Here is a 21,280-nt window from a genome sequence, read left to right as displayed (position 1 = left end):
CTGTCTGGAGTTTAAGAGAGCGCTCTGGGCTGGAGATTCACATTTGGGAGTCAACAAAACATAGATGGAATTGAAAGCCATGCACCTGGATGAGATTACCATGGAGACAGAGAAGGGAAGGGAATGGAGGGAGGCAAGGCCTGGGCCCTGGGCCTCTGGTTTTGAAGAGGTGGGAGGGAAGAGGAGAGACCAGCAACAGATTTGGGTAGCTTCTATCATATACTTTTTGTTCAAGGATTTTTCTCCTCTCTTTTCAGATTATTGCATTGCCATCATATGATGTCACCAAAGTCAGCCTTAAGACTGGGGATTTGTTAGACAAAGTTGATGATCTCACGAAAGTAGCAGAGGCTATTTCAAGTCAGACACAGTTAGAAAGGACGATGTCCTTGGCCCCCAGGGGGCAGGTTCGGTTCTCTACATTGGCTGTGGTTCTCTCCTGAAGACTGAATGGCTCAAAAGCAATGACCTACGGTCTTTATTGAAAATGCAATGTTATTTCTGGATAACCTGATCTAGGAAACGTATTGAAATGATTTGCAAAGAAACTTCCATAATAATGTATTCATTTATTAGGCACTTATGTACTCAGAACTTGATATCATCATCTCAACAGCCCTATGAGGCAGGTACTGTTATCGTCAATATTTTTCAGATGAGGAAACTGAGACTTAGCAAGTTTAAGTGACTTGCCCAGGCAGAGCCAAGCTTTGAGACACTCCAGAACCTGCAGGCTCGGCAACCCCTGCCTGGTACTTAACACAGGGCTCGCAGGCAGAGCTGAGCTGACTGCTGTGGAAAGCACACTGGTGGTTTAGGTTCCAGTAATAAAGCCTTAAAATAAGGCTGTAGACACAATAAAGGAGCGTTTGGGAGCTAGATATATAACGAAAATAGTATTTTACTGGAAATGAAGAAACCTGGGGCGGGTTCCAGTAATTAACTGTGTGATTTGAGCAAATCTCTCCATCACTGTGGTAGCCCGGTTCCTTTCTCTTTCCGCCAAATAAACTAGGTTTATTTATTCAGTTATTAAAAAATAAGTACTGTGTGCCTATTAGACAATTTTTAAAGTTCCTTTCAGCTTTAGAAACTCGATGATTTACATGAACAAAAGTTGGTGGGGGAAGGGCAATGTTAACTTCTTACAGAATCTACTCAATGATTAATGTTACTTTCTTATATAAATATGTTCGACATAGCTCTCTGCCTTTATATTCTTTTATTTGAGGAAGATTGAGGAGAAAAACACCCATGCCTTATATCTTTCAGTGAACAAACGTGAGGTATGGAACATTTGGTAAAGTCAGGGCCTATTAAAAATTTATGCATATTGTCAAAAATTCTTACACAAATGTGAAAATGACCAGCTCTAGAGTTTGCAGTGATTTAGAAAGCAGAACTACTCACATGATAAATTTTTCCCCTGAGGTCTGACACCAAGCTTCAATGGGTCCCACATTTCAGACTCCCAGGACAGAGATTTATCTGTGTTTCATCAAGTATGAAAAATATATGGATGGAGGGGTTTCCGGCCAGTACCCCCCAAGTCATCCAGCCACCTCCATTAACGTCAGCAGGCTCATAAATTTCTCCTGCGTTCTAAAGAAAGCAGCTTGTGCCACCGCACAGAAGCCTCCCGAAGTGTCACTTGCTGCCTATAAATTCACTTACACTCAATAAAGGCAGTTGACTGCACATGGACTTAAGTACATGGCCCTCCTGGGGAAACTGAGGGCTTCACCGTTTCTCAAAGGAGAGAAGGAAAAAGTCGTGTGCAAAGCCAGGTAATTTCTTAGTCGCACATTACAAAATCTGATTTATTCATTGATGTTTCTACTCATTAGTGGGATATTATCAGCAGTTAGCACTCAAGACGGAAGCTTTCTTCTTGATTTCAAAGTATTATCCTTACTCACGCTTGAATCCTATAGGAACCTCCCTGCCCAATCCTCTGTCTGCTTTTATTTTATTAAAAGGAACAACAGATTACTGATTACAACATAACTGACAATTTTGGTTACTATTCTGTTGAGAAAATGACACATATGCTTTATTTTCACCTTTCTGTCTTAAATATTTATTTGTATAGAAACGTTAATAACCAGGCACAAGCAGATCACTTTAGGAAGGAATGGAAGGGTTTTCCCATTCAAAGAGGCTGCCATTGGTTTCTGTTCACGTGCTCATTGTTCAAAACCTCAGGCATCGTTCATCCATCAACTCTTCCTTATTTAACTGAGTAGTCATTCCCCTTCCTAACTCAAGAATCCAGAAAGCTTAGGAAAATAGTCAGAGGAGGAAAAGTATAAGTTAGTAAAATGTCCAGATACGCACATTTTTAAACTCATTTCTTATGTGCTACTTTCAAAAATAAATAATCTTTCATAAATGGCAACAGAGTGAATTACAGAAAAGGGCAGCTTTAGGGCAGAAAGATTAATCCTGAAGATCCTCTGACCTTATTTGATTGAGTGGCAAATGCATATTTATGAAACACAAAGGCACGATAATTTCTGTCTGAAGCAACACATACATGTTGACATGTCACCATATGACACAGAAATTAAGAGCTTGCTGAAACAAATCAAAAGGCTCTATATTCCAAGAGCAGTCTGTTCTTTGTCACAGTGTGTGAAGTGCCATAAAGGAGATGGCTCTCAAGTCATCAGACTGTCCCCGTTACAGTGACTTCAGCAGAGAGGCAGTAGACGCGGGGGCTTTCACATTTCCAGGATAATACTGGTTTTGATTTTTTCAGTGGTGTTCTGCCACTCCTTAGTGTGATTCCCTCTGCTTCCCCACCTCTCTTGAAGGGATGCAGAGGGTGGCAGCCCCTCTAGCCCAAAGCTACTCCAAGTACAGTCCCAGGACCAGGAGTATCAGCATCTCCCAGGAGCTTGCTAGAAATTCAGACTCTATAACAAACGCACAGGCAACAAAAGCAAAAACAGACAAGAGGGATTACATCAAACCAAAAAGCTTCTGCACAGCAAAGGAAACAACAAAATGAACAGGCAACTTACAGAATGGGAGAAAATATTTGCAAACCATATATCTGATAAAGGGTTAACATCTGAGATATGTGAGGAACTCCTATAACTCAATAGCCTGATTAAAAAATGGGCCAAAGAACTGAATAGACATTTCGCAAAAGAAGACATAAAAATGGCCAACGGGTATGTGAAAAGGTGCTTGGCATCACTAATCACCAGGGAAATACAAATCAAAACCACAATGAGATATCACTTCACACTTGTTAGGATGGCTCTTATCAGAGAGATGAAAGATAAGTGTTGGTGAGGATGTGGAGAAAAGGGAACTCAAGTGGGAATGGAAATTGGTGCAGTTATAATGGAAAATAGTAAGAAGGTTCCTCGAAAAATTTAAAATGCCATATGAACTACCATACGATCCAGCAATCCCACTTCTGGGTATATACTTAAAGGAAATGAAATCAAGATCTTGATGAGTTAAATGCACACTAGGAAATAACAGAAAATGTATATATTGGTCTCTGCATCTCTGCCCTGGTTCCAGGCACACAGCTCCTAAAATCCTTGTAATTTCCTAAGTCATAAGAGCACTAGGACCTAACATTTGGACTTCGACCCTGGTTCCTGACACAGGGGTCCTAAATCCCTTGGAATTTCCTGGGTGATCGGTGTGACTTATGTTTTAATGAGGCAAAGCTTGGTGGGCTCCTGGATGGGGGCTGGTCACCTGAAAGACCAAGCCATGATTAGAAGCTAGGAAATTTCCACCTCATCCCCTATCCTCCAGGAAGGGGAGAAGGGATGGAAATTGAGTTAATGATTGATCATGCCTACATGAGGAAGCCTCCATAAAAATCCCAAAAGTATGGGGTCTGGAGAGATTCTGGGTTGGTGAACACGTGGAGGTGCAGGGAGGGTAAAGCCTGGCGAGGGAGTGGAAGCTCCGTGCCCCTTCCCCCATACCTTGCCCTATGCATCTCTTCCATCCGGATGTTCATCAGTATCCTTTATCATATCCTTTTATAATAAACCAGTAAATCTAATTGTTTCCCTGAGTTCTGCGAGCCATTTTAACAAACCCAAGGAGGGTCATGGGAACCCCGATGTATAGCCAACCAGTCAGAAGTATAGGTGACAACCTGGGATTTGCGACTGGCATCTGAAGTGGGGCAGCAGTCTTGTGGGACAGAGCCCACAACTTGTGGGATCTGACGCTATCTCCAGGTAGTGTCAGAACCGTGTTGATTACAGGATGCCCAGCTGGTGTTGCAGCGAACTGCTTGAGATGTGGAAAACCCACACACCTGGTGTCAGAAGTGAAGTGAAGTATTGTGAGTGTGATAGTAAGTGTGTGAGTAACGGAGAAACACACAGGAGGAAGTGTTTTTTCTTATACGCACATCCATGTTCATTGCAGCGTTATTTACAACAGCCAAGATACGGAAACAACCTGAATGCCCATCAACTGATACATACATAAAGAAAATGAGGTATATACATACAATGGAACATTATTCAGCCATAAAAAATGGCAGGAAATCCTGCCATTTGTGACAACATGGATGAACCTGGAGGACATTATGCTGAGTGAAATAAGCCAGACACAGAAGGACAAATACTCTATGATCCCATTTATAGGAGGAATCCACAATAGTCAAACTCAGAGAAGCAGAGAGTAGAGTGGTGGTTCAGGGGCTGAGGGGAGGGAGAAACGGGGAGGTATTAGTCAAGGGGATAAAGTTTCAGTTATATAAGATGAATAAGTCCTACAGATCCATATAGCATACAGCCTAGATTTAATAATACTGTATTGTGTATCTAAAAATTTGCTAACAGGGTAGATTCTGTTGTTTCTTATTACACACACACAAAAATAAATCAATATAAAGAGGGGGAGATAACTAAAAACAATGCAGACTCCCAGTTCCCACCTGAGACCTACAGAACTTCTTGGGGTGAGGCCCAGAAATCTGTGTTTTAACAAGTTTTCCAGCTGATTCTGATGCATGCTCCAGTTGGAGAGGCACCGCGGTCTGGCCCAACATGAATTACAATATCTAGTTGGACCTTTAGCTTTCTCTGCCTATTAACTCAGCTCAGCTTAGCACCCGTCTTGCTGAATCCTAGGCCCTGTGCTGGGTTCGGGGAAGACCACAGGAAGACAGCACTGTCTTGACCCCAAAAGGCTTGCAATCCAGAGGGAAAGACAGAGAAGAACAATGGAGGGGACAGCAGGAGACAGGAGAATAACCTGGAATGTCTGTGAGCCGTGGAAAGGCAGTCTGTCCCCTGCATTTGCAAAGGAGCCTCAGGGCCTGTCTTTCAACATAACTTGGCACCTGGACAAACCACCAGAGCCTATAGCTGCTGGGTGTTCTTAATTTGATTTACCATGACGACTGACATCAAAATATGCGATTTCACGCAGGTGTGCACTGTCCCTAAGGCCTCGGTGAATGATGCCCGGGACCTCGAGTTCTCACCCCACCTCTTCTGGTGTCCCCTACTCAACCTCATATATTTTCCACCAAAGCAAATGGCAGAAAAAAGTTATTCACCTTTTCCTGTGAGTAACCTGCACGTGTTCACATCTCCACAGACCACAGCTGCTTTTGAGAATGTATTGAAAATATAACTACACAAGGAATCCAAAATAATGAGCCCCTAACTCACCTCCCTGGGTGTGACCATCCCTTTCCACTGTCTTTATGAAACTTTTCATTCTGAAAGTCATCTTGCTCCATGTAGAAAACTTGGAATACAAAGGAAAAGAACAAATATAGCCATGATCCCACTACCTAGAAGATATCAATTGTGAACATTCTGGTGGTTTCTTTTTGATGTCCTTCAAAGCCCTCAGAGAGAACAAGTCTGAACCTTTCCTTGAGACCCAAATCTGGTTTTACACGATGCTCACATTTCAGAATGTCTTTCCTCACCCAGGTTTTCGTTCTGCCAGTAACCACCTAAGTTTTTAGCCCAGTTATCCGAGTCCACATTGTCATCTATAACATAACCGGAGCAAGCCAGCTTTCTCAAATCCCACGATTCCGCTCTCTCTCTTTCTCCTTTTTACCTACACAGAACCATCATCGTGCTCTGTATAAAGATGCTTAGAAGCAGGAGAAAGAGAAGGAATCAGGAAAGCCCTGGGCTTCCAGGTGGTAACTAATGAGCCACACAGCGTTGGGCAACCGCCATCTTTTCCTACAAAATGACACTGAACTCTTACTGCACAATGGAGTCACAGACAAGAGTTCTGCTTCTGGAATGCTCAGAACGAGGAGACATGCTTGGTGTTGTGGGAACATCATGGCTTTTGGAATCAAGAGGCCTGAGTATGAATTCCAGGCCCCTCTCTCACAAGTCATGAACCCCGAGAAAGCCACCCAACCTTCCTAAGCCTGGGAGTCCCGAAGAGCATCCACAGGAAGCACCTAGCATGGTCCCTCTTGCAGGAGCGGTAGAGATACAGGTTCAGAAGAAAGGCCAGCTTCCTTCTTTTTTTTTTTTTTTTGCGAGGAAGATCAGCCCTGAGCTAACATTCGTTGCCAATTCTCCTCTTTTTTGTTGAAGGAGACTGGCCCTGGGCCATCTTCCTCAACATCTGTGCCCATCTTCCTCTACTTTATGTGGGACACCGCCACAGCATGGCCTGACAAGCCATGCGTAGGTGCGTGCCCAGGATCCGAACCTGTGAACCCCGGGCCGCGGAAGCGCAGTGCGCGCAAGGCCAGCTTCTAAAGGAGTGACGAGTGGTGGGAGCTGGTGGCGGCCCGAGGGCCTAGGAGATCCAGGCAGGGACAGCGTGGGGGCTGGAGCGGGGAGAGACTCGCACTGCCTTTGGCGCACAGCTGAGACATTCACTTTTCCCTGATTTTCTGCCTGGCTCCAAACACGCTACTCGCCCTCAGTAAATTTCTGCTCATTGCCGGACGCTCTACTGGGCACTGAGTCCGGTCACTCTCTCCACTGCAGGTTAGTTCTCGAGTCCCCTCCAGGGTAAATTCCCCAGCCCTAGATTGGCGTAAACCCGGTAAGGGGTGGGGGTAACAAGAGACAAGGAGTCTGGAGGTCTCCCCAGGTCCACACACCTTCAAATGACAAAGCTTAACTCGCAGAACTGTACACAAAAGGGTGAATTTTACTGCATTTAAATTATAGCTTAATTTTTAAAATGAAAAAAATGAACCAAGCCTTCCAGACCTCTGCCGGTGATCTGTTGACAAGCTGATCCCTGCCCCCCGCCCAGGAGACTGAAGCACATTCCACCCTGTCTTCTTCTGTTTGCCTGCCCTGTTATTTTCCCCTCAGCTTTATCCCCACCCCCACCCCTCGCAGCCCTCCTCTCCTGCCTCAGCCACCAGCCGTCTGTCCTCTGTAGACTAAAAATGCAGCATTTTGAAACGATGCTCGCGGCTGTGAATATAAAGGCCCCAGATCCAGGAATGCGGACTGCAAATTGTGTGTCTGAGAACGTAATGGCCTTCCTATATGCTTCAAGTAATTCCTACATGAGTGCATCATATGCTACACATTGTTCTAAGGGCTTTCAGGTATTAATCTATGAGGTTATCTGACCTACGAGGTAGGTACTATTAACATCTTCCTTTTCAGATGAGGCAATGGAGGCACAGAGAGGTTAAGTAACTGGTTCAAGGTCACACAGCCTGTAAATGCTGGAGCTAGGCTTTGAACCCAGGCAGCCTGGCTCTAGCACCTCTACTTCTGTGCACATGTGCGTGTGTGTGGCATTTATAATGTATTTGTTTATTATACATAACTTAATAGATACCATCACATCATAAGATGAAAAGGCAGTGGTATTTTAATTTCCAGCCAGGCTCACCCTGCTTTCTCCTCTTAACCATCACCTCAGATTGATCGTGTGCTGGTTTAAAAAATGGAATAAAGCACCTAATTTACCTTACTTTCAGATTCCTTAAGATTACATAGATTAGAAGGAATCTGCTGAAGTCGGAGGAGAAATGCCACTGGGCCACTCCTGGAGCTGTTACCCTATTTGGGGATGTTCCTTCTCTCTGGATTGAAGGATGAGCTGGACGTCAGACATAGTTTCAACAAAGTAAGGGACAAAATGTAGGAGAAAATGGCACTGCTCCACAACAAGGCAATCTGCAGAGACTCGAAGGCCTAGGATCAGCCCCGGTTTTCTGAGTTGATGGCCACTCAGGAGGCTCTGATGCCCGTAAAGGAAATGAGGAAGTGACTGCTCATCTTCGGTGACCAGAGCCCACAGTCCCATGGCCTGGCTGTGGGCAGGCAGCCTACCCGGGCTTCAGGGCTCTCACATAACCCTAAGGGGTTGGATGAGGGCACTTCAAGACCCTTTGATGATACTTAAAGTGAAGCTCATCCATGGATCTTGAAACTTAGATGACAGTTTATGACAGATCCCAAGCCAAGAGAAATACCAATTATAGCAAGATATTTCTGAAAACAAGTGTCCTCGTGACTGAGCCGTCCAATATGGTAGCCACTAACAACATGTGGCTATCTAAACTTAATTTTAAGTTAATTAAAATAAAACTAAATTAAAAATCAGATCCTCAGTCGTCCCAACCCCCTTTCAAGTGCTCAATAGCCACATGTGGCCAGTGGCTGCTGTAGTGGACAGCGCAGATCCACCATCTCCGCCACCGCCGAAAGTCCTATTGGACAGCGGTGGTCTAGAGTAATACGAACTTCCTCAGTTTTGTCCTTCATTATGAACGTTACCAGTGAATGGAAGGGAGACGAGCGATTATCTCGTGGGGTCATTGAGGGTTGTAGCAGGCTGAATAATGGCCCCCCACAATATTGGGTCCTAATCCCTGGATCCTGGAAATGTTATCTTATCTGGAAGAAGGGTCTTTGTAGATGGGATTAAATTAAGAATCTTGAGATGAGATTATCCTGGATTATCGGTGGGCCCTAAATGCAATCACAAGTGTCCTCATAGGAGAGGAGCACAGGGAGATGAGACACACACAGAACAGCAGGAGGCCACGTGACCACAGAGGCAGAGACTGGAGTGATGTGGCCACAAGTCAAGGAAAGCTGGCAGCTTCCAGAAGCTGGAAAAGGCAAGGAACAGACTATCCTCTAGAGCTTTTGGAGGGAGCACAGTCCTGCCGACACCTCGATTTCAGACTTCTGACTTCCTGAACTGGGAGAAAATAAGTTTCTATTAGTTTAAGCCACCAAGGTTGTGGTAATTTGTTACACCAGCAATAGCAAATTAATTTGTTGTTAGTGCCGGTGAGCTGATTCTGACTCCTAGTGACCCTGGGGACAGCAGAGCGGGACCCTACCCAGTCTTTTTGTGCTATCCTCTCACCTCCTGGTGCCGTATCAGACAATGCTCCACTGCTATTCATAGCATTTTCACGGACAATTTTTTTTGGAAGTGATGGCCAGGTCCTTCTTCCTAGTCTGTCTAGTCTGGAAGCTCTGCTGAAACCTGTCCACCCTGGGCGACCCTGCTGCTACTGGAAATCTCGGTGGCAGAGCTTTCAGCATCACAGCCACACGCAGCCATCGCAATATGACAATCGACAGATGGGTAGCGTGGTTCCCTGACCAGGAAACAAACTCAGGTGGCCGCAGAGAGAGCACTGAATCTTAACCACTTTGACCACCGGGGCCGGCTAGGAAATTAATAGAAGGGTTAAATTAGTTACGTAGAAAGCACTTAGAATTCTTGGTACAAAAAAAGTGCTCAATAAATGTTAGTCTCTATTATTATTATTACTGAATACACATCTAAAATATCCAATCACCAAAATGGTTCTAATTACAAGGGTGGCCAGGGGTGAGTTACGGGGAATGAGCCCCACATTTGAGTTAGGACTCTGGGGGTGTGAGGAGGGACTGAAGTTTGAGTAGAAGAAGTCAGTGCTGGCTTGATGAACAACTGAAGCACCCGCCAACTGAAATCATGTTTCCAGGACTGTAATATTTGACAAAAATAGCTAGTTTAAATAGTTCAGCCCGTACAAAAGACAATAAACGCATCGGCCACACTATCCAGAAGATTCTAAGCCCCTAGGGCATAAGTGTGAAGCAAAGAGCAACATACCAGAAGAGGGGGCATAAGGGTGAACTAGCTGAGGGCCTGGTGCCTCCCTTTGCTCCACTGGGTGGGACAGAGACGTCAGAGTGTGGCCACTGGCATGGGAGAAAGCATCAGCTCTGTTTTCACCACAACTCTATAGCCAAGAAGATCCCAGAGAATCAACTGAAAAACTATGAGAACTAACCTGAGAGTTTGGGAAGGTAATGGCGCAAATTACATAAAAGTATGCAACTGATAATAAGAGAAAATAACATTTGGAGAAAATCTCATTTAAAATAGGAAAAATACCTATAAAATTCATAACTTCAACAAGAAACTCGTGGGGCCTGGGGATTTCATTTGCACCATCTCATTGAATCCCCACAACCACCGTGGGCAGCAGGTGCTCTTACTGCCTTTCACAGACAGCCAGGATGAGGCTCAGAGCAGCGACACCCAGGGCACAGGGCCAGCCAGGGTGCGGTTAGTAGAAACCGAGCAAGGGGTTCTTAACGGCTGTATTATTTTTCTCCTTCTCTCTCTCTCTTCTCTCTTCTCTATTTTCTCTCTCTCTCTCTCTGTCTCTCTGTCTCTCTCTCTCTCCCTCCCTCCCTCCCTCCCTTCTTTCTTTCTCTCTGTCCCTCCCTCCCTCCCTCCCTCTCTCTCTCTCTTTCTAGCTTTCCTATAGGTCAGTTAAAAAGTAAAAAAGTAAAAAGACACTATGAAGGGAAGTGGATAAATGACAGGGCAGTTCACAGAAGAAGAAATGCCATTGAGAAAAACCCAAAAGATTTCAACCTCCTTATTAATGAAATAGATGCAAATTAAAAGATTACTGAGGTAGCATTTTTTGTCTTATCAATTTGACAAAAGATTAAAAAGACAATAATCAATTCCTTAACTAGTGCATCCATGCAATAGAATGTTAAGCAATCATTAAAAAGGACATGGGAAAATCCAATGTTAAATTTTAAAAAGTTAGAAAAAGGATTCATGAAATTGTCATTAAAGTATACGTATGTGAGAGAGAAAAAGACTGGAAGGAAATTTTTCAAAAATTTTTACAGTAGCTATCTCTGTATGCTGAAATTATAGATAATTTTAATTTTCTTCCTTAAACTCTTCTCTGTCCTGCAAATTTTCTACAATGAGCATGTATTACTTTTAACATTGGGAAAAATACTTCCTTTAAAGTAATTTAAAAATTGACTTAAAAAACAAATCCTAATAACACCCCTTTTGGCAACTGTAAGTATTGACTAAATGAGCTCACAATAAGTATTCTAAATTGTGGGAGGATATATGAATTGTAACTTCTAGTAATTTTTTAAGTTGTCATTGTGTGTCCTCGTGGAATTTACCCTGAGGACTGATCGTGTTTCATGTTTCAAAAGACAATATTTGCTTTTTCTTTGTCTTTGATTTAAAAAAGCAAGGAAAAGGATTTTATTAAAGTCCATCAGATAAATGTAATCCAATTACGAAACTAAATTTGCCCTCGACCCTACATTACTTCAAAAAGAGGAGTCTTTACATCTCTGTGAATTACACACAGCAGATCCATGGGAGCTGCTCTGACTTGGCCTCTGAACTGTCAGGTCAGCAACACTGGGATGAAGAGTTCTGGAGGGGAGCGGCCAGCGAGGGCTGGGTCTTCAAAAGAAGCCCATAACCCCTGAGACAGAAGGGGCCGCCCCAGGGCAACATCAGGGTCTGCACAAGTCTCCCCTGACCCTCCCAGAACCTCAGGTCGGGGAAACAACGCACATTTACCACCAGCCTCACGGCTCCCTCTTCTTTCATCAAAAGACAATTTCCAAGAGTGTTCTGCAGCAATTGCATTAATCTATTTTTCTAAAATTAGGATTTTTAAAAATTTAAAATGTTTATTTGGGATCATCCCAAATTGATTGCTTGTCTTTCTTATAATATATATTTCTTTCTTTCTTTTTTGTGAGGAAGATTAGCCCTGAGCTAACATCTGTGCCCATCTTCCTCTACTTTATATGGGACACCGCCACAGCATGGCTTGACAAGCAGTGCATCAGTGCGCCCGAGATCCAAACCTGCGAACCCCGGGCCTCCGAAGCGCAGCGTGAGAACTTAACCGCTACGCCACCTGGCCAGCTCCCTTACAATGTATTTTTAGCTAGGCTTTTTAGTATAAAAATAATACTAAAAAAAGACTTCTAACAGTACAGAAGAACATAAAAAGTACCACCACTGCGCTGGTCCCCAGAGGCAGCCATGCTAACGTTTCTAGTGTAGCCTTCCAGAAATTTTCCATGCATACACAAACATACTTAATAAGTTAAATGTGTGTATGAATATATATATGTATATATGTATGTGTATATTTTACATATTTTAGCTTATTTGGGGTTATAATTGTACACAGTGCTTTCAACTTGGCTTTGTCACCTAACAATAAATTGGATTTTAAAATGTGTATATAAAAGTAAAGAATCATTTCATTTATAGAAAACGTATTTATGGACACCTGTTCTCTGAAGTGGACACCTAGTCTCTGAAAGGGAGAGAAGTGCCTGATAACAGAAGTTCATGAACCCAGGGCATATCATTCTCATTAATATGAAAATGAAGGTTTTAATTATAAACCAATGTGATTTAATCAGAAGACTCAATTCTTTTGACACAATGCCTTTCTACCTAAATTTTCACGATTGCACAAAATCATCCCAAGTATATTTCCTCCAGATACAATTAAGTAATTGGATCAGAATGAAAAACTGCAATACTGTTTGCTTGCACAATTCACTGCTCATACATGAAATTTCTATACCACTCTTCTCTTCTCAGCAGAAGGCACGGTCCAAATAGGTCTTGCCATTTATCTGGGGCAGGGAGCATATGAATGACCAGATGGTTAGAATACAGTAGAAATAACGATGGCTTGCACATGGAGGTCTGAGCCATCTGCATTTCTTTTATTTTTATTTTATTTTAAAAATTATTTTATTGAGGTCATATTGGCTTGTAATATTGTGTAAATTTCAGGTGTACATTATTATATAACAGTTACTGTATAGACTGCATTGTCTTTACCACCAATAGTCTACTTTTTATCTGTCACCATGCATATGTGCCCCTTTATCCCTCTCGACCTCCCCCCACCCCCGTCCCCTCTGGTAACCACTAATCTGTTATCTTTGTCCATCTGTTTGTTTATCTTTCACATATGAGTGAAATCATAGGGTGTTTGTCTTTCCTTGTCTGGCTTATTTCACTTAACATAATACCCTCTAGGTCCATCCATATTGTCGCAAATGGCAAGATTTTCTTTTTTTTTATGGCTGAGTAGTATTCCATCGTATACATATAACACATCTTCTTTATCCATTCATCCATTGATGGGCACTTGGGTTGCTTCCATGTCTTGACTATTATGAACAATGCTGCGATGAACATAGGGGTACATAACTCTCTTTGAATTGTTGATTTCATGTTCTTTGGATAAATACCCAGTAGTGGGATAGCTGGATCAGGTGGTAGTTCTATTTAATTTTTTGAGAACTCTCCATACTGTTTTCCATAGCGGCTGCACCAGTTTGCATTCCTGTCATCAGTGTATGAGGGTTCCCTGTTCTCCGCATCCTCTCCAACATTTGTTATTGCTTGTCTTGTTAATTATAGCCATTCTGACAGGTGTAAGGTGATATCTCACTGTAGTTTTAATTTGAGGAAACCATGAACAAAACAAGAAGACAACCCACCAATTGGGAGAAAATATTTGCAAATCATATATCTGACGAGGGGTTAATTTCCAAAATATATAAAGAACTCATACAACTCAACAACAGAAAACAAACAACCCAATCAAAAAATGGGCAGAGGATATGAACCAACATTTTTCCAAAGAAGATATATGGATGGGCAACAGGCACATGAAAAGATGTTCAACATCACTAATTATTAGGGACATGCATTTCTTAACAACTCCATGAAGTAGGTATGAGTCTTGTCCTCATATCACAGATGAGGAAACTGACCCAGAGAAGCTAACCAGCTTGCCCAAGGCTACACGGCTAATTCTCGGGAAGCAGGGATCCAGTCTGTGTTCTTAATCATTATGCAAACTGCCTGGAGGAGGAGTGGGGGGTGGGGGGTGCGCTATCAGAGCTCAAGGAGGAGACAGGGAGGAATCGAGGAGGAAGCACTCAGGGAGGGTTTCAAAAAGAATCTCGACTTGAACAAGAAGTTAGTGAGGCAGAGAGGTGGGGGAAGGGAAGAGAAGGTGGACATGTGGGGACACCACCCGAGGCCTTGAGCCCCACCTCTAAGGGTCTCAGCCAAGGAGGGGGGTGAGTGTTGAGACCCCAGCAGAAACCCCAGAGTGGCTGAAGAGCATCTAGGAACACCTGTGCTTGTCTTCCTGTGTGTACAGCATGGTGAGGGGGTTGGATGGCAGCAAGGAGGAGGGGACCTGCTGGGTGAGGGTCTGAGAGAGCCTGCCCATCCCCTGATGCCTGGGCATGGCACCACCTGTGCTCCTGGGGACACCAGTGTCCCGAGAGAACCAGCATCCCAAAGAGGGTGGGCTTCGAAATGAGAGGCCTGGATTGCAAGTGCCCAGGGACGTGGGGTGGGGGGTGGGGCATAGCAGAAACCACAGGTTGCCTACCACAGATATAAACATCTTTGAATGTAATTTTTGAGAGGAGATTTGATTTTCTGTTGCCAGCCAATTAAATTCTCTGGTCCTGATGAGCCAACCAAAGTTGGTGTTTGGGCATTTCTGAACCTAATGTGATATGGCACAGTACCCATTAAAGAAAACAGATGGCCAGGTCTGGCCTCCATGGCTCTGGAACTCATCACAATAATCTGCCCTCTTTCCTTTCCCTCTGGAAATAAAATAGATTTTAAAGCTGCTCTGATTGGGTTACCTACAATGAGTTTGTTCTACTGTATGTACTTCTCTAATAAAGAATACCTTTCAAAAACCATCTTTGGTAAACGAGCTTTAAATCATTTAACATTTCATTTAAGACATTAAAGAAGACACCTAATACAGGAAGGCCTGGGTCTTGTCCCCAGAACTACTATCCACCCATCATTTCATGGGGGCCTGGGGGCCAGGTGGCAGGTCCTGAAGTCAGCAGCTGCCTCAAAGGATTTTGACAGTTAGGGACCATGATTGAGAAGTAGAGAGGCCGGCCATATGCCAGAAGGGAAGGGCAATACGATCTACCTATGGTTGGATCCTTTGGCTTTTGGACAGACCTGGCCTGTGAAATCCTACCATCATGGGGCTACGTCATCCACTCACGATGTTCAATTCCATGTAGTCATAGAAGGATTATACAGACTGTATTTTAAAAAAAGATACCAGTAATTTCATTAAAAAAAATTTGTTCCTGAATTCTTAGCCTTGACATTTCACTTTTCCAAAATGATGACAAAAACCCTCAAGACTCTATATCAACACGCTTCTGTGCTTAAAAACATACAAGAACCTCAACTGCTACAGAAGAGCCTGTGGGGACATACCACTATGTCACTCATGCTCACCTGCATTCGATGAACCAACGCCGGATCTGGTCTTGAAGGTTCTCCTTGATGTCTGGACCTTCCACTAGTTTCAGGTCGTCCTTGATTGTAACCAGGGCTTCTCTGTAGTCCTCTTCATGCTTGATCTGCACCTCATCCCGCAGGCGGGTCACTTTTTCAGCCTGGATTACTGTAGCACTGACTTCACTAAACAGAGGAGGCGGACTCTGAAAATATAAGCAAAAAGGTTTGAGATCATAAAGGTTACAGAGCTGGTGAAAAATATTAGACACAAATGAAATACATCAATATCTTCAATGGTGTCTAACCAAAGGCTCCAGAACAAAAGAATCAGACCCAGCAGGAAAATCTGAAGAAGTGATTCACCACCATGGGGAGGAAAGATGGGAATTACTCCATATCATTTCCCAGAATCTGGGTGAGGGGGTAGTTAGTGAGAAAAATGTATATTAAATAAACCTTTAAAAAATTCATTCAAACTACAGAAAACAAAGCTTTTGCAAATCTTGGCTAGTGGGAGAGCAAAGAATATAGAGTAAGAACATATCTGAAGCAAGAACGGGTGAAAACAGTTTGAGTGCTCTGATTTCAAGAAAAACTATACCAAAGTCAACTCTGAAAACAAATGTTCTATTGTTAAAGACCCCCAAAGAAGGAAATTCTCAGTTGATTCCAGACATTCACTCTGATATTACCACGTCTTATTGCTAGAATGTTCTCTCTCAAAATCTGCTGATCAGCAAGTCAACAAACATCTGGCCATTGAGCACCAACCATAGATGCTCAGCACTGGTCCAGCATCTACGAAGGGTTGTGGTAAGAGAAAACACAAAATCACTTGGAGACATAATTCCTGGCCTTTGGAATCCCTAAAGAAATGAAGTTGGCAACATAAGAGTAATGTATGTCCTAGTAGGGAACAATGTCAGATAATCTATAAGTGTGCTACATTGTGGGTTTGGTTGGAAAGAACTAGGAGGGATTTAGAGAAGGAAAACACATATGGGGCTTGTGCTGCCTGGAATCATAGGTATGAGAGCTGAAAGACAGTTCTCCTTTACAGATGAAGATCCTGAGCTCGAAGGAGTGCAGAGATTCAGCCCAGGTCACGTGGCAAATGAAGGGCAAATTCAGTGGTGTGCTAGAGCCAACCCATAATGGCGCATGAGATCCAACTGATACGTTTTCAGGAATTTTGCAAGCTGGTTGCTAAAATGCTAAATTAACAGCCATTTTAAAATGTTAAATTATATAAACTTATAATTAAATAAACTGTATTAAGAACGAAAGTTATCAATGCTCAAAACTCATCACTTCCTAACTATTTTTACTAGATTTTACATCATCTAGGCTCTTATGTTATTTATGTCTGTTGTATCTCTGTGTTGAAAATACTGTATAATGGTGTGCCACAGTGCGTATCTCCCCACCTGTGCTCATTCAGGTTAGTAGCTTGAAGTTGGCTGCAGTGGGAATATTTACACTATGCAAATTCGCAAACTCTATAAATCAGGACTTCACGTATTGTTGTGACTGGATTGCCTAGACTTAAGAAACCAATAGAAAAATAATAATGAAGATAAACACAAAAATGTGCCATGTCTGTATCAGCTACACTGTGAATAGCACAAAAATTGAGGAAACAGTCTTCCAGTATCCAAAAAACTGGAATCTGATTCAGCAAAGGAGCGCGCAATTTTAAAAAGCGATGAATGAGTGAAATTCTGATATACACTTTGTTGTTTCACTTTAGTCTTATTCGGGCAAATAAAAATATCTATCAACATTCAAATTTGAACAACATTTGTCAATTACAACCACAGGCTGACAACAGATACAAGAGTTCAGTTAAAATCAAGGAAAGTGCTCTGTGAGAATTGATGCCTATGTGGAATTTGCAACAAAGAGTAGTATGTATACGCAAATTGTGTGCACCTCCTTATATCAATGAAATTATAATGAACGTAGGTATGAATATATACCATACGTTTTTTCCATAAAGCCATGATTAAGCATTACCGGCACACCATTGCGTACATCCAAGACTAGAACACAGTTGTCCTCAAAGGTCCTCCCATCACTCAATGGTCATCTGCATCCTACCCACTGCCCACCTTCTGTGAGCCTTCTTTCCCAAAGAGGCTATATGGTATGGAACAGTCAAAGAGCCCTCAGAATCAAGGGCAAAGCTAACCTCAAAGGACTTTTGTTGCATCAGAAGCATAAAAGGAATTTCCTCTTCTTGGAAAAGGGAACAACATAAGACAAGGCACCGAAGTGGAAAGAGAACGTGGGCTGTGGGTAAGAGAAGAGTGGGAATGGGGTGGAAGAATTAGCAAATCTAGTGATCCTTCATACAGATCAGTGCTTCTTAACCTTTCTTGTGTCTCGGAGACCTTTGTCAGTCTGGTGAAGCCTATGGATTTCTTCTCAAAATAATGTTTTCAAATGCATAAAAGTAAAATACATAGATTTATAAAGGAAACCAATTACAGTCATGGGCCGCATAATGATGTTTCGGTCAATGACAGACAGCATGTACAATGGTGGTCCCATAAGATTAGAACCATATAGACTAGGTGTGTAGTAGACTGTACCATTGAGATTTGTGTAAGTACACTCTGTGATGTTCGTACAATGACAAAATCGCTTAACAATGCATTTCTCAGAGCATATCTCCATCGTTAAGCAAGGCATGACTGTATAATAACGTCCAGCTCTATCTGGTGATGGTTAGACTGGGGTCCTGGGTTATTGAGAGGAAGACCACGGAGGTAAAGGGCCATTTTCATCACATCATATCAAGGCTACATACTCTCAACATGATTTATGACTGCTGATGTTAATCTTGATCACCTGGCTGAGGAAGTAGTTGCCAGGTTTCCCATTATAAGATTACTCTCTCCTCTTCCCACTTCCATACTGTGCTCTCTGAACGAAGCCACCATGCACAGCCCCCACTTAAGGAGCAGGGAGTTATGCTCCATTTCCTTGAGGGTGGAGAATCTCAAATTACTTGGAATTCTTTTGCATAGAAAATTTGTCTCTTCTCCCACATTTATTAATTTATTCAGTCTTCTATTTATATCAGTATGGACTCACGGATATTATTTTATACCTTGGGTTATAAGCCAATACTACTTTATCCTTTTTTTGTTCAAACTGACCCAGTTTTGGCCATTGGGAGCTCTTTCAGTTGCAGTTAGCTCCTGGGTCACTTTGAAATACCTCCATCAGTGTGTGTGAGTGTATGTGGGTTTTTTGTGTCTTTGTTTTACATGTACATAATCTTAAAACTTCAAATAATTGCCTCACAACCCCCAATATAAGAACACAACAATGGGGAAAGGTTAGTTTCTTCAATAAATGGTGTTGGGAAAACTGGATAGGCACATGCAGAATGAACTTGGACCCTTACCTCACACCATATACAAACATCAACTCAAAATGGATTAAAGACTTAAACATAAGACCTGGAAACATAAAACTATTAGAAGAAAACATAGGGAAAAAGCTTCTTGACTTTGGTCTTGGCAACAATTTTTTGGATATGACACCAAAAGCATAGGCAACAAAAGCAAAAATAGACAAGTGGGATTATATCAAACTAAAAAGCTTCTGCACAGCAAAGGAAACAATCAATAGAGTGAAAGGAATAGGAGAAACCTACAGAATTGGAGAAAATATGTACAAACCATATATATGATAAGGGGTTGATATCCAAAATAAATAAGGAACTTATATGACTCAATAACCCAACTGAAAGATGGGCAAAGGATCTGAATAGACATTTTTCCAAAGAAGACAAAACAAATGGCCAACAGGTATATGAAAAAGTGCTCAACATCACTCATCATCAGAGAAATGCAAATCAAAACCCCAATGAGATACCACATCACATCAGTTAGAATGGTTATTATCAAAAAGGCAAAAGATAAGTGTTGCTGAGGACATGGAGAAAAAAGATCCCTTGTACACTGTTGGTGGGAATGTAAATTGGTGCAGCCATTATGGAAACAGTATGGAATTTCCTCAAAAAATTAAAAATAGAACTACCATATGTTCCAGCAATTCCACTTCTGGGCATATATCCAAAGGAACTGAAAACGGGATCTTGAAGAGATATCTGCACCCTCACGTTCATTGCAGCATGATTCACAATAGCCAAGATATGGAAGCAAACAGGGACCATTTTAAATCTGAAAACCCATATCATTATAATGAATTTTCTTGTTATTGTTTCTTTACAATATCCTTCCTCTATTTCCTTAGTTCTTTTTTTTTCTGGAACTCTTGCAATTTTCTTTACACATATCCCTCATCCTTTTCTTTGCCATTTTGCTATTTTCTGGGAGATTTTCTTAACTTTATCTTTCAACTTGGTTATTTTTTAAGTTTCTACAGTTATATTTTTACTTTTCAACAGCTCTTTTTTGTTCTTTGATTCTCTTTTTTTGGCATTATGTTCTAATTTCTGGACTCAATAATACTCTTTTATTTCTCTAAGGTTATTACTTTTAGGATTTTGTTTTTTACGTTTTAATTTTCCCTCATGTTGATTTTTTTTCCAATTTCTTTTCTGTTGGTTGGTTTTGGTCTCTGTCTTTCCCAAAGGTCTGGTGACCTTTGCTGTCCATGCTCATTTAGGAGGGAGGCACCCAAAGCTGTTTGGAAGCTGTAAGAGGGTTGCTGACTGCTGGGGACAGAGCTGCTTTATGGGAGGAATCTGAATATCAGTATCTGGATGTCTTTCTTTTGAGCTGGTCAGTTTCTGCAGATGGAAATCCTCTAATCTGTTCCTAAGAGCTATAAGCATGGCTGCCTGAGAGTTGGGAGCTAAGCAGGAGAAGAGAGCTAGTGGTCCCACTGCTGAGAATATAGACTTTCTCTTAATCCTCCCTTTCAGAACAAGATGGCACCTCACTCTCCAATGTGAAGAAAGAGCAAGATAAATGGGTGCACTTCCTCTGCCGAGTCAACCAAAACGCCCTGACATAACTCGTGTTTCGTTGCTATGAATTTTTCAGCATCAATATGTTTAAAGTTTCTCTCTTGTCAACAGCATATAACTAGATTTTTAAAAATGCAATCTGACAATTGTAGAAAAGAGGAATTTTACTCACTTATGTGGATAAAAGATTTGGAGCTAATTCTGCCATTGTATATTTTCTATCTAACGCACGTTCTTGTTTTTCCTTTCCTACCTTTTGTTGGGTTTATGGAATGAGCTTTCTTCATTCTTATCATGTAGTGGTTTAGAAATCATGCATCGTATTTTTAATCTTCTACCAGTTGTTCTTAAAATTTTAACATGTTAATTAGCATGTATATTTCTATCTATGTCTAGAATTCACCAATATCTATACAATTTCCTTGAGCAAGTCTAGGACCTCCATATGTGTTCACTCGTCTCCCCCCAACCTTTCATTCTATAATCATACACTGTGATTAACTTTTTAAAGTTAGTAGCTATTTAAGTGGTTCTAGTTTCTCTGTTTACTCTTCTTCTTCTTTCTCATATTCAGTTTTCATTTTGCTGAAGTATGTCCTTGAGTATAACTTTCAGAATGGATATGGTCAGCCATAAATATTCTAAGTAATTGCATTTCTAAGATGTCTTCATTTGGCCCCTCCCACTCGAATGGAAGTTTGGTACGTACCCTGGAGGATATTTCTTCTAACACACAGAGCTGCT

At 41.9% G+C, this 21,280-nt stretch overlaps 1 protein-coding gene across 1 annotated transcript in view; it reads right to left on the bottom strand.

Annotated features, from left to right (window-relative positions):
* DRC11 (dynein regulatory complex subunit 11) overlaps positions 1–21,280 on the bottom strand; it is a 159,845-nt gene that overhangs the window by 113,173 nt on the left and 25,392 nt on the right. The window contains exon 6 of the mRNA XM_087424506.1: positions 15,586–15,791. Within this exon, the coding sequence (XP_087280632.1) occupies positions 15,586–15,791 (206 nt within the window). The remainder of the gene's footprint in view (positions 1–15,585; positions 15,792–21,280) is intronic.

The sequence above is a fragment of the Ceratotherium simum genome, chromosome 37, assembly GCF_057802395.1.
Source record: "Ceratotherium simum simum isolate JZ-2026a chromosome 37, ASM5780239v1, whole genome shotgun sequence".
NCBI classification, from domain to species: Eukaryota; Metazoa; Chordata; class Mammalia; order Perissodactyla; family Rhinocerotidae; genus Ceratotherium; species Ceratotherium simum.
This window is presented reverse-complemented; position numbering and strand designations above follow the sequence as displayed.